This window comes from Bubalus bubalis, chromosome 3, assembly GCF_019923935.1.
Source record: "Bubalus bubalis isolate 160015118507 breed Murrah chromosome 3, NDDB_SH_1, whole genome shotgun sequence".
NCBI classification, from domain to species: Eukaryota; Metazoa; Chordata; class Mammalia; order Artiodactyla; family Bovidae; genus Bubalus; species Bubalus bubalis.
Genome location: NC_059159.1, coordinates 33,340,034 through 33,352,750, shown reverse-complemented (window position 1 = coordinate 33,352,750; position 12,717 = coordinate 33,340,034). Strand labels below are relative to the sequence as shown.

Genomic DNA, 12,717 nt, shown 5'->3' with positions numbered 1-12,717 from the left:
CTGACTCTTTGTGACCCCATGGACTGCAGCACGCCAGGCTTCCCTGTCCATTACCAACTCCCATAGCCTGCTCAAACTCATGTCCATCGAGTCAGTGATGCCATCTAACCATCTCATCTTCTGTCATCCCCTTCTCCTCCTGCCTTCAATCTTTCCCAGCATCAGTGTCTTTTCCAGCTATTAGCTATAAAGTCTGTTATAAAAATCTATTTTCAAGTAGTACCTACCACTTCATGTATAGTATGATTATACTTTAGTTTGTCTCCTCCTGGCCTTTATACAATTTTTGTCATGTATTTTACGAGCAGGTAAAGTAAATAATTTGATCATATTGAATTTTGCTTGTAAATTTGTTATGCAATATCAGAGTAACATTTAGTCTAGAACTAATGCTCTCCACTCCTGAGGCAAAAGCCATCTGAGTACTCTGCTTAATGCATGGCTTATGTGAGTTTTCAAAGTGGTTTGTGGGTCCAGGCTCTGTCAGTTGCTGGTGGCTTGGCCTTGGCCGAGTCACTTAGCATCCTGGACCTCAGCTTGCTCACCTCTGCCTTGAGATGCTTCACTTGACCAGTGTCCCAGGCAATGAGAGGCAGGCTCATCCAGCCCGAGGCAGTAGGACAGCCTTAGTCATCAGCGGGGAAGAGGGATCCATCACCTGCCTTCATCTCCAGGCTCCCATGAATTCATGTCTGAACAGGGGCTCTATAGGCAGAAATGGGAGAAGTCATTTCTTTACCACCTAGAAACGCAACTAGGCTCAGAGATGACCTGACCGAGGGGAATAGGGGCTTATTCCACAACTCAGCCACAGCTGTCCCCTTAGCCTGGTGTCTTGTAGGGGCTCCAGTGTGTTTAACGGTGGAGACTGAAGATGCCTCCAGCGTTTGCAGGAGGAGGAGGGTCTGGGGTCTGCTATGGGGGGTGGGGCAGGAGGGAGCAGAGACAGTAGCCACTGGCCAAAAGCCTCCCTGGATTAGGGCTGGCTTGTTCATGAATCTGTGAGATGCCCTTTGGAGAAACCCAGAAACAGGGGTGGGGTGGGGGGGAGTTCCTGGGGCAGGCAAAGTCCTGAGTGACTGAAGCAGGAGTCTGCAGACTGTTGCTGATTGCCTCACTGTTTCCTCCTCCTGCCTCTGTTCACTCCGGCAGCTGAGGTCTGGGATCTCTCATTTCATCTCTTCTTCCCCGGGTCCCTAGGGGTTCATGGTGGTTGTAATGGATTGTTTTAAATGTTTCAAAAACTCTAATGGAAACCATAATACATCTGTTTTCTGCTTTTTGCAGACCCAGTTATGGATGCATTTGATTAATAAATAATGGGGAAATGAATTAATTATTCCTTAATGATTAGTCTCTTCAGCAAACAGCCCTTATCCAGACAATATGGGAGAAATGGGAGAAAAAATAATAAAGCAGGGTCTCAGTATTGAATTGGTCAGAAAGTAACATAGGATCAGAGGCTCTTTAGGGTTCTTTCCAGGCCCAAAACCCTTCTAGAAAAAGGCTGCATGGTCTAGAACTGCCCAAGGCTGGTGGTACCAGTGGTCTGGGGGAGTGAGGGAGGAGTAAGGCATGTTACAGCCATTTCTTTCCAACTCTGCAAAATCAGGAGGTTATTAGGCCAAGAGGTGGTATGTATGAGAAGAATGTCAGGACTGAGTCACCATACCCCAAGCAGAAATTTAAAAAGAAAACACTGAAACTCAAGATCAAGGTGAAGTCTGCCTGCTTATGTACTAGGTTGGCCAGAAAGTTTGTTCAGATTTTACTCTACCATCTTATGGAAAACCTGAATGAACTGTTTGACCAACCCAGTAGAGCTATTCAGCCCAGTGGTTCTCAAGCTGTAATGTGCATCACAGTTACTTGGAAGACTTTTTATTTTTCCTTCTCTTCCTTTTATAAAAAAGTTTAAAAAAATTTTTATATTGGAGTATAGCTGATTAGGGTTTCCCTGGTGGCTCAGTGGTAAAGAATCTGCCTGCAATGGAGGAAGACTCAGGAAACTCAGGTTTTATCTCTGGGTCAGGAAGATCCCCTGGAGGAGGAAATGGCAACCCATTCCAGTGTTCTTGCCTGGAAAAATCTCATGGACAGAGGAGCCTGGCGGGCTACAGTCCATGGGGTGGCAAAGAGTCGGACATGACTGAGCACATATAGCCAATTAACGACGCTGTGATAGTTTCAGGTGGACAGCAAAGGGTGGGAAGACTTTTAAAAACAGACAAGTGGGCCCAACTCCCAGGGTTCCTGGTTGCAAAGGTCTGGGGCGGGATCAAGAATTTCCATGTAGGACATGGTCCCAGTCAGGCTGCTGCTGCCGGTCCAGGAAGCACACGTGAGAAGCACTCTTATTTCCCACTTGCTCACACTCCCTAAGTGCCTTCTACCCTTTCCCTCTGGACTTTTCTCCTGCCTCTTCCCTCCTTTTCTGTCCCTCTACTCCAGCAGCTTCCCCCTCTTGACTTTCTTCTGAAACAACGGGAAACTTAATTGTCTTAAAAACTGAAATGCTGAAGAAGCAAGAAGAAAGCAAAACCACCCCCTGGCTGGCAAGGGACATGAGTGGCAGCTGACTCAGGACAGCATGGGCTGGCCAGGATGTGAGGTCCCTCAGAGCTGACAGAGCCACCCGGGGCTGGTCCAGCCCGGCCAGGACTCCATGCAACAGTGGACGCGAGGCAGCGGTGGAGGAGATGGGGTCAGCTGGGGGGCAGCCTCCAAGCACAAGCTGGGCTTCAGAGCTCCTTCCCCATAGAGGATCCAGGACTTGAGCGTGCACTGGAATCCCCAGGGCTTGGAGAGTCTGGCTGCAGGGCCCTGTCCCCAAGGCCTCTCAGTTCAGGTCTGGGATGGAATCCCCAGTGCAGGAAAACTGGGATGAGCTGGTCACCCAACCAGGGCTGGAGCCCTCACCCTTCTTAGAAATTCCTAGTGAGGCTGACTTGCTGTCCCAGGACCGCACCTTGAGAGTCCCCTTCATTGCTCCAGGCAACAGCAGAGGCTAGAATGGCTGCAGTAGTCTGGACTCTACAGAAGGGCAAAAGGAGAAGGGGGTGACTGAGGATGAGATGGTTGGATAGCATCACCAACTCAATGGACGTGAATCTGAGCAAACTCTGGGAGATGGTGGACGACAGGGAGGCCTGGCATGCTGTAGTCCATGGAGTCACAAAGAGTCAGACACAACTGAACGACTGAACAATAAACATTAGAACCTCTGTGTGTCACTTTTCTGCCAGATATCATTGTGTTTACCAGGAACCAACACAACCCAGGTCTGTGCTGGATGTGCCCGAGTGACAATGTATGGGCCTTGGTATCTTATACAGGTCTTTACCCCAAGCTTTGCCTAATCCTTCTTACAGCCCTTCTTCCCTGAGAACAAGCAGGGATATGGGGAAATGCAGGACACTGGGCATGCCTGTGTGAAGTAGTTGTTGCTGAACCACACTTGTCTGCCTGACTCTCTTTTCCCTTACTTAGTATTAGTGTTAATTGCTCAGTCTTATCTCTTTGTGACCCCATGGACTGTAGCCCACCAGGTTCCTCTGTCCATGGGATTCTCCAGGCAAAAATACTGCAGTGGGGTGCCATTTCCTCCTTCAGGGATCTTTCCAACCCAGTGATCGAACCTGGGTCTCCTGCCTTACAGGCAGATTCTTTACCATCTGAGCCATCAGGCCTTTACCCAGAAAGTTCTTTGGTCCTTCACCTAAATACATTTTGGAACCGGCCTCTACACTGAGGGGCTCAGCTTCTGATCTACCTCCTCCATGACACTGTAATTTTACTGAGAGATGAGTTGACTCAGAGGGGCTTTAAGGCTATTGATTGGGGGTGGGCTGCCGAGCTGAGATGGACCAACCCTGCCCCCTAGTCATCTGCCATCTCCCTGGCTTTGTGGGTCCCTGTGGATCCTGTCTGCAGTAAAGCGTGGAAACAAGGCTGTGTGAAGTGTAGACTTGATTGTTAGTGGCAGTCTTGACTGTAAAAACTTTACAGGTGACCAGTCCTGCAGTCCTGGAGTCATTAGGCATCTGAGGAGGTGACCTAAACTTCATAGCTCTGTTTTGACTTCTACAAAAGGGGAAACGATACTCTGTGACATGTTTACATTCAGAAGGCTGTGAGTCTTAGAAAGCCAGCGCTGAATGACACATGATCCTGTGACTGTGATGTCATTATTGTTATAATATTATCCCCTAACAGGCTGGGATCACCTGTAAGGTCACTCAGCTTGTAAGTGGCAGAGTGGACTGAGTCAGGTCACTGAAAAAGACCAGTTGTCTCTCAAGGGAAGAGATAGGAAGAGGGGCCATGAGGGCAGTAGGAGGTGTCCCATGCCCAGCCGACTGGGAGGATGAGCCCCGATCAGACCTGGCCCAGCTCTGTGTGGCCCTGTCTGGTGGAAACGCAGCCCCTCTTTGTCCTCCTTGCTCTCGCCCTGCTTGCCCTGGGTGGTAGGTGCTCACGGGCTCATGGCCCTGTCACCTGCAGTGACACAGAGCAGCGTGGAAGCCTGGTTAGGGTCACATTCCTGGTGCGCAGCACAGCCAGGGTGAAGCGCGAGACATGCTGATTCATGACTCACCTGCAGCATGAGGTGCTCACCTGCCCTGGCTGCTGCCCAGATTGCTCCAGCTGCCTGGTGCTCCACAGGGCTTGGGAGAGTCTGTCAGCAGCTTAAGGTGGGGTGAGGAGGGTGGTCAGAGAGGGCTCGACAGGCAGCCTGCAGACCTGGGCCCCAGTCCTGGCTCTGCTGCTCTTCAGCTGCTTGAACTTGGGAAACTCAGGTCACCTGAAGGCTTCCGAGTCCCCTTCTATAAATGGACAGTGTCTTAAGGGCACTAAATGCAACAGTGATACTGCCTGGTGCCTGTAGGAAATGGAAGCCCTCCCTGAATTGGAGTCTTCTTTCAGTGAGACCCCCAGGGGATCTGCATCCCGTTGGCAGGGTGCTGCTCCCATCATCTCTGAGATGGAGTGTGGCGCTTGTGGCCTCTACTTCTGTGCCATCAGGGATCCCTGAGATACGGTCCTGCCCTGGCAGATGCTCAGTTGCAGACCAAGCCTTGCCCCTATGGGAATGCCCCGACATTGCACACACATTGCCTGAATGTGCCTTCTCAGTTCTGGCTCTTAACCTGGGTCCCCAGGTGCGTGCATCCTTGCTAAGTCGCTTCGGTCGTGTCCGACTCTCTGTGACTTTATGGACTGTAGCCCGTCAGGCTCCTCTGTCCATGGGATCTCCCAGGCAAGAATACTGGAGTGGATTGCCATGCCTTTCTCCAAGGGATCTTCCTGACCCAAGGATCGAATCTGGGTTCTCCTACTACTGCAGGCAGATTGTTTACCTTCTGGGCCACCGTCTGAGGGGAAGCCCTCAGGTCCCCGAGTCCAGCCTAATTCTGAGAAGCCAGGCTGGTGGCCGAGCACAGAGCTTCCAGAAGCTTCCATGGTGTTAGGATAACGCATGTACTGTCTCCATCCACCCGGTTCTGTGCGTTTCTTCCCAAGAGCTGCTGAGCTGAACATATGATTCCACGATTTGCACAGAGGCAGGTGAAACAAATGAGAAGTTGCCCTAAAGCTGGGAGTTTGGATATTGTTATGGAACCACATAGACTCAGAAACAGGTTGTGTGTGTATGTGTGCATGCTAAGTTGCTTCAGTCATGTCTGACTCTGCGATCCTATGGACTGTAGCCATCCAGGCTCCTCTGTCCGAGGGATTCTCCAGGCAAGAATTTTGGAGTGGGCTGCCATGGCCTCCTCCAGGGCATCTTCCTTCCCCAGAGATCAAACCCATGTCTCTTATGTTGCCTGTATCGGCAGGCAGGTTCTTACCACTAGTGCCACCTGGAAAGCCCCAGAAGCAGTTCATGTCGAGTTAAAACAAAAGGCCAGTTGACTCTTTTATTTAGGTAACTACCTCACACCGAAAAAGATCTGAGGCAGCTTCTAAGAAACACATACACGGTTAGGGTGACAAATAAATAAAAAGTACAAAATTAGACCATGGAAAATATGAGTTAGTGATGATGACCTTGCGAAGATTGACCCCCGCTCCCCGACCCCTGCCCCGATCCAGGTACTCTAGTTGGGTTGCACTGAATTAGATGCAGTTGAATCAAGATAAAAATAGAATACTGCTCTTAGGATCAAGAAATGAATTACTCAAGGACAGGGCAGCGGAGCCCAGCTTGCTTCTCAGAAAAACCCCAGAGGCTTTCATTTGACTGAAAGCTTGACGTGAGCCCCCCACCCCGCCATGGTCCAGCTGTGCAAGTCGGGGGCAGCATTGGTGGTTCCCGGTGTCCAGAGCCAAGGAAGGGGGCCCTTGCCCTCAACACTGGCTCTGCATCTGCCTTGTCAGCCGGCAAGTGGAAATAGGCACCCATGTGCTGACTGGACGACACGGAAGGATGAGTGAGGTAGACCATCCAGGGGCTCACACGGTCTGTCTGAAGAGCCGAAGGAGCAGTAATTCCACATGATGCATGCTCGAAGAAATCTCATTTGGACTTCTATAGTTGGTTCCAATATTTTTTTTTTAAGGGACATTAATGAGAGGAGCCTTGGAGGACGGGACTTCTCATTGACTGCCCAAGCCCACAGGGGAGTTATTGCCATAAACCCCCACTGTGCAAATGTTAGGGGCTCTCCAGACCCTCACAGACAGTTGGGGTGCCAGCAGCAGTCAGCCAGTGGCCAGGGGCAGGGGTTCGGGTGTCTTGATGGAGCCTGGCCCTCATAACCATCCCTGGACATCCTGGCGGGTGTTTTGAAAGCCCCTGGCTCCTGTGGGTTCTGTTACAGGAGGTGCTGCAGAGACAGGACATCTGTTTGCTACTCCATCAGATGGCACCTGGGCTGAATAAATGAAGATGAAATAGATCAGTCTGAGACTTGAACCTGTCAACTCAAGCCTGGACAGGGTGAAACAAGCATGGTTCTCAGAGTCTGCTGGACTCGGGCGTGAATTCTAATGCTGGCTCTCGACAGTTTCAGAGCTAGTCCTGAAACTACCTTGAGACTCAGTTTCCTCACCTGTAAAATGGGGACCTGAACCCCAAACCCACAGAGTTGTAAGCATCAAATGAAGTCTTGAAAGTAAGTGACGAGCCCAATGAATACTGACCCACCTTCTTTCCTCCGCCATCCCACCTGCTTCAATCCCATCCACAGTCCTGTCTTCAGCCCCTGCCTCCAACTCCACGTATGAGCCCCTTTCTGAGTGTAAATTCTGCACATTCTAGGTCTGTTGGGCAGTTCTGCTGATCAGTATCCCTGCACCCCCAGCTCTGCATATGCAGAGGAAAACACCCGATTTTGAGCAAGCCCGTGCCTTCCCCTGACCTCTCCTGATTCCACGGTGGGAGTGTTTTCTGAAGACATGACCACTCCCCCTCCCCCTTGAGGGAGACTGGGATGTCTCCTGGGCATCTGTTGTGCACCCACATGGTCTCTGTCCCTCTCCCCTCCTCCCTGCAGCCATCACTTTGGTTCAGTTTCTTGTTATTGCCCCTGCTTTCAAATGCCCCCCCAAGCCCACCCCTGCAGTCTCCATGACTCTCCTCCCCAGCCCCTGCTGCAAGTGACGCCAGGTACCTGTTTCTCAATCAGAGCCTAGCCAAGTTGCCCTCTAGACCATGGAGTCATCGACAGTCCCTTCTTGCTTTCCAAGTGCCAGGTTCCTCATCTGGCTTTCAACGTCCTCCAAGTTCAGCAGTGAGGACCCTGAACCCCAGTCCCCAGCATCTGCGTACGCTTTCTGGGCCACCCTCTCATTCTTCCCTTCCTTTCCCTCTGGGCCTTCCCAGGTGCCAGCTCTGCCCAGCGCGCTCTTATCTGTTGCTCGAGACCCAGAAGCTGAAGCCACACGTCACCCCCCTTCTCCCCCAGCCCTCTTCCTCATCTGGGCTTTCAGGCCCCTGTGAGACTGCTTCTTCCATGTACATTTTCGAGGCCCTGTGTACTTGCTTGCTCTCTCCTAGATTAACAGTTCCTCCAGGACTTGGAGAAAGTTTAGCTCTTGCTGCAGCCCCAGAGTGCACACCGCGCGGGTAGGCAGGCCTTTCCAGCCGGCTCTGCTCCGAGCCGACCTGGCAGCCTCACTGGCCCTTCCGAGGCAGAGAGGAGAAGAGAGCCTGTGAGTGGGAAGAAGCGCTCTTCCCAGGGCTTGGGGCTGGGCGCCTTTCCACACTTTTCTGCGTTGGTTGCTGGGGGTGGAAGTGCTTGCTGTGGGGGTGTCTTTCTGGCATGTGCGCGGCAGGTGTGAGGGCCTGTTTGTGTGTGAACAGGGCAGATGGGATGTGGAAGCCTTGTGATTGTGAGGTTTTTATGTGTGTATGAATGTGTGTGTGCAGCGGGTGAGGGACATGTGACACGTGTGCGTGCGTGGGGTGTTGATGTGTATGGAAGGTGTAGGTGAGGAATGTGGGTGTGTGTGGGTGTGTGGGGAGAGTGTATTGGGGATAGATTGTGTGCGAGTTGGGTGTGTGTGATGGGAGAGGTTGGCGTGCACGTAGACTGTGTGTGCCTGTGGGCATGTTTATGAGGGGACTCAGGGCGGGTGTATATTGGGAATGTGTGCAGAGGGCGGGGATGTGAGTACATGTGTGTGGTGTGTGTATGTGCATTTTGGGGGAAGTGTAAACTCACCCCCTCTTGTGAAAGGACGTGTCCTCCCCTGCCTTTGCGGGAACTTTATCCACAAAAGATGCCCAACCAGGAGAGCGTGGAGTAAGCAAAGCTTTGGAAAATAGAGCGACCAAATTATAAAACCGCTTGGTACATAGTTGAGGGATTAAAAACGAGGCACTCATCCCAAAGTTCCTGGAATGTCTCGGAGGTTTTAGAGACCAGGTGGCCCTGCCCCATCCTGACTGCTGCTTGGGGGGCGACCTGCTTGCTGGTCTCTGGGTGGGCAGGCTGGGGGTGTCCTAGCAACCACCCCACCAAGCCTCTGGGGCACGCACTTTTCCCTTTGCTCCACTCCGAGGACTGCGGAACTGGCTGAGCCAGTTATAAACTGCCCATAAATTGTGAATATGGTCGGAGAGAACTTCAGGGACACAGGTCACAGAAAGGAAGTGGGTGGGTCGAGGCATTTCAGAAATATCTTTTAGCATCAAAACTTGGGTTCAAATTCATGAAGTCTTATGTGAAAGTCTGGTATGAACCTTCGTACTGGAAACCCCGTGGCTCTGGTGTGTGTGTGGTGGGACAGTGGGCTGTGGGCATTCTGCCTGCCCGCTGCTGCCCCAGCCTCCAGCGGCCTCTGCAGAAAACAATCTGAAACCTCTCCTGGGGACCAAACCTTCTACTCCAAGAGGGACATCGGATGACTTGCCCGAGGTCGCCCGGGGGTGGTGAGCGGCCCCTGCACGGTGGGTCCCGGCTGTAACCTGTCACTCTGGGCGGCCCCAGATACCATCAGGGATGACTGGTCCAAGCTGAGCTGCGTGGAAGGGCCAGCTGACTCTTGGGTCCTGTAGAACTCGGAGTTTGGGGACTGAACCGGTGAAGGAGATATTTGCTTGATTGTGATCAGTAAGACCACAGCGGACCCACAACTTTTGACGTCCCTTTGAGCCCAGACAGAAGTCTGGAGTTCTGGGGCAACCTTCACTCATATCCACTGGGGAATCTTAACACAATATGCTGCCGCTTGAGGAACTGGTCGGGAAGGCTTCAGGGATATCTGTCTCCGAGGAAGGTGCCACCCCGCTGTAATGGGCTGGCTACCCGCATCAGGACACAGGTTTATTTGAGGGCCCCTTGTTTCATCAACTGTCACTTGTATGGTGCTCTATGCACATGAACTTAATCTCTGCAGCACCCTTATGAGGGTGGGGATATCATTAGCATCATCTCTGAAATAGACGCTATTATTAGCACCCTCTCCATTTTCCAGATTTGAAAACTAGGTCACGGAGTCATAACTAGTTTATAATTAGTCTGTAACTTGCCCCGGGTCTTGTAGCTAGTAAGAAACAAGACTGGATTCAAACTAGACAGTCTGAGTCTTGACCCGTGGTCTTCATCACCGGGTCATTGAACTACTTTCAATTCAATGAGGGGAGGATGTGCAGGACAAGGAGACTGAACTGGGGACCCCTTGTTTAGGCGATGACTGAACTCCCCACATGGGCTTGCGTGGGTCCGCATCATTGTCATCTGTGCCTTTGGCCAAGGTGGGCTTTTGGAAACAGATCAAATTATGTCAAGCGCCTACCCCTTCCTACATCTCTTTAATGACTCCTTCTTGTTCTTGAAATCACGACTAAAAGGATTTTAGGTCCTGCCTGGTCTGGTCTTCCCCTGCCGCGGGGCCCTGAACCTCCCTTGCCCTTGCCGCCTGCCCTTCAATTACTCTGCTGTCTTCTCTTTCCTGCTATCCCAGGATCTTTGTTCAAGCCACCTCCTCCCTCTGTAAGACTCCACCTTCTGGGTTAGTTTCTCTACTGAACATTCCCAAGGAGCAATATCCCTTTTCTTCCTAATCCTCACCAGACTATTACTGTATTGATGCCTCGTTGGTGAGGCTGACTCATGTCTCTCTCTCACCTGATGAGAATTCCCTGAGGATAAAGAGCACATGTGTTTTACTCTTCACAGCATCCCCAGCTCCTTGCACAGTGCCTGACGCGTCCTTGTGTTGCAACAGGGGCAGGTCATTATCCCGTTTACAGATGGAATTGTAAACAGGGAATACTGAGGCGTGATGCCTCCTGAGCAAACAAGTGGTGCTGCTGCGAGCAGGGCCCAGGTGCTCTGACTTCTCATCTCTGTCCTTTCACCTGCCGGGGACAGTTCAGCCTCCCCTTCTGAAACCTCTCCGAACCACTGTTCCCTCTCCTCCTTCCAAGGGTCAGGTGGAATCCCCCAGAAAAGACACAGTTATTATTGCCTCCTTCCAACCCGAAGATGACCTTTGCTTTCCCATGCAGCTATCAAAAGTGAGTGCCGAGCTGTGCCCACCTGGAGGAGGGGATGATGACCAAACTGACCAGGACCCCAGCTTCAGTCCTCTGGGGAGATCTGCCCACTTCTAGTTCAGGGTTGTGGGGGCCGGACCAGCTCTGTCTTTTGCATTCCATGTTCATGTGAAACACCTTACAATTATCCGCCTCCCTGGTTACACACGGTCAACACAGCGCTGGCCCAGCTGGGATGAAATGGTCAGTCACGGTCCCTTGGCTTCCCGGTCTCTCAGGCTGGCTAGGGGTGGGCAGGTGGGGTGCGGGCTGCCTGGGAGCAGGGGGTAGGGGCACCACTGAGAGAGGAGGCAGGTGCGCTGAGAGGGGACATGGAGGCAGGTCCTGACCCCTTCTGCATGTCCCATCTGGGCAGATGCAGGAGAAAGGAAATGAGAAGGGCCATTCTGGAAGGTTCTGCTCCTCTTCCTCCTGCAGCAGGCAGCCCACAAGGTGAGGGCATAAACGGCCACCAGGGAACTTTCCATCCTCTTGCAGCACTCAAAGTTCTCCCCAGAGAGCATTCTCCTGAACAGAGAGCCTGGGTGGGCTCCTCGCTCCACGTTCTAAGCTGAGGGGATAACTTCCTGTTCCTCACGGCAGGACCCTTGTGGTGGATCCGAAGCAATAGTGTCTGTGGAGACCCCCTTTCCAGTTTCCATATGGGAAAAGGGGTCCCCAGGGAGGGAAGCACCTGCCACTGGAACCTAGGTGGACAGAGTCCCTAGCTGGGGAGTGGTCCTTGGGCCACCTGCCCCTTCAGTCTCCCCCCTGTTCGGTCCAGCCTCCCGCCAGCCCTGCAGGCCGGTCAGGGGCACTCACCTGGTCCCTGGCTGGGCAGCATAGCCCTGCGCTCCTCCACCTGCCAGGAAGCCCACGTCCCTCCTCCTCTGCCCATGGCCAGACTACAAGTCCAGTTTCTCAAGAGGCACCTCCATGTTGAGGGTGTACCAGGCGATCCAGAAGAGCAGGCTGAAAGCCAGGATCAGGGACCCCGTGTAGATCAAGAAGTCCCAGAAGTCAAGGGAGGCAAAGATGCCCACGAGCAGAAGGACCAGGCCCACGACGTCGAGCAGGAGGGCCAGGCTGAAAAAGAGAGCACAGCGTCCAAGGCGGCACGTTCCCCACAGCTTCCCCAGGAGCATCGCTGGGAAGGCAGAGGCAGGAGGGGCCTGGCTGTGCTCCCCAGGCCGGCCTGCATGGGCAGGGGGTGGTGCTGCCAGCCGCTCCCTTCTCTCCCCGCCGGGCATGAGCAAGCAAGAGAGAGAGAGCCGCCCTTTCTGGAGCCACACGGAAGTACAGGTGGATGTCCCTTTATGAGCGTGCAGCCAGTGGGGCAAGATATTTCTTAACTGTTTCATAGCTCAGGTATGACCCTGATGGAAGCAGCCTGACATTGTCATCCCCTGGGGGCCAAACAAATGGCGTGGCAGGGGAGGGGCCTGGAGGAGGGGCTGTCCTGGCCCCTGGCCTCTCTGGTCCTGGGTGGGTCCTCCAGGGCTCCTGAGATGTGCGGTTGGCTGGGGGCTCATCCCGCCTTCTGCCCTACTCTTCTGGGTGGGGACGGGAGGCTTTGAGTAAAATTTAGAGAAGAGGGTTTGTCCATGTAAACAGATCTTGAAATTGTGCTGTAAGAAGCAATCCATGTCAGCAGCAGGAAAAGCCTGTGTGTCTTGTAGATTCTCCACTCTGAAGCCCCCAGGCCCGAGCTGCCTAGAGTTGGGCTGTGC

General features: G+C 52.8%; 1 protein-coding gene across 2 annotated transcripts; it reads right to left on the bottom strand.

Moving 5' to 3' along the window:
- Window positions 1-5,907: 5,907 nt before the first annotated feature.
- On the bottom strand, window positions 5,908-12,319 carry TMEM238L (transmembrane protein 238 like). 2 transcript variants are annotated; one of them, XM_044939270.2, is made up of 2 exons: window positions 11,810-12,319; window positions 5,908-6,873 (listed from the first exon to the last, which is right to left on the bottom strand). In XM_044939270.2, exon 1 carries the CDS (start codon window positions 12,235-12,237, stop codon window positions 11,893-11,895), a length of 345 nt encoding a protein of 114 aa, XP_044795205.1. In that variant the 5' UTR covers window positions 12,238-12,319; the 3' UTR covers window positions 5,908-6,873; window positions 11,810-11,892. The 2 variants fall into 2 exon arrangements, with proteins under 2 accessions (XP_044795205.1, XP_044795204.1); XM_044939269.2 differs by having other exon boundaries at window positions 5,908-6,878; window positions 11,810-12,315.
- Between the last annotated feature and the right edge of the window lie 398 nt (window positions 12,320-12,717).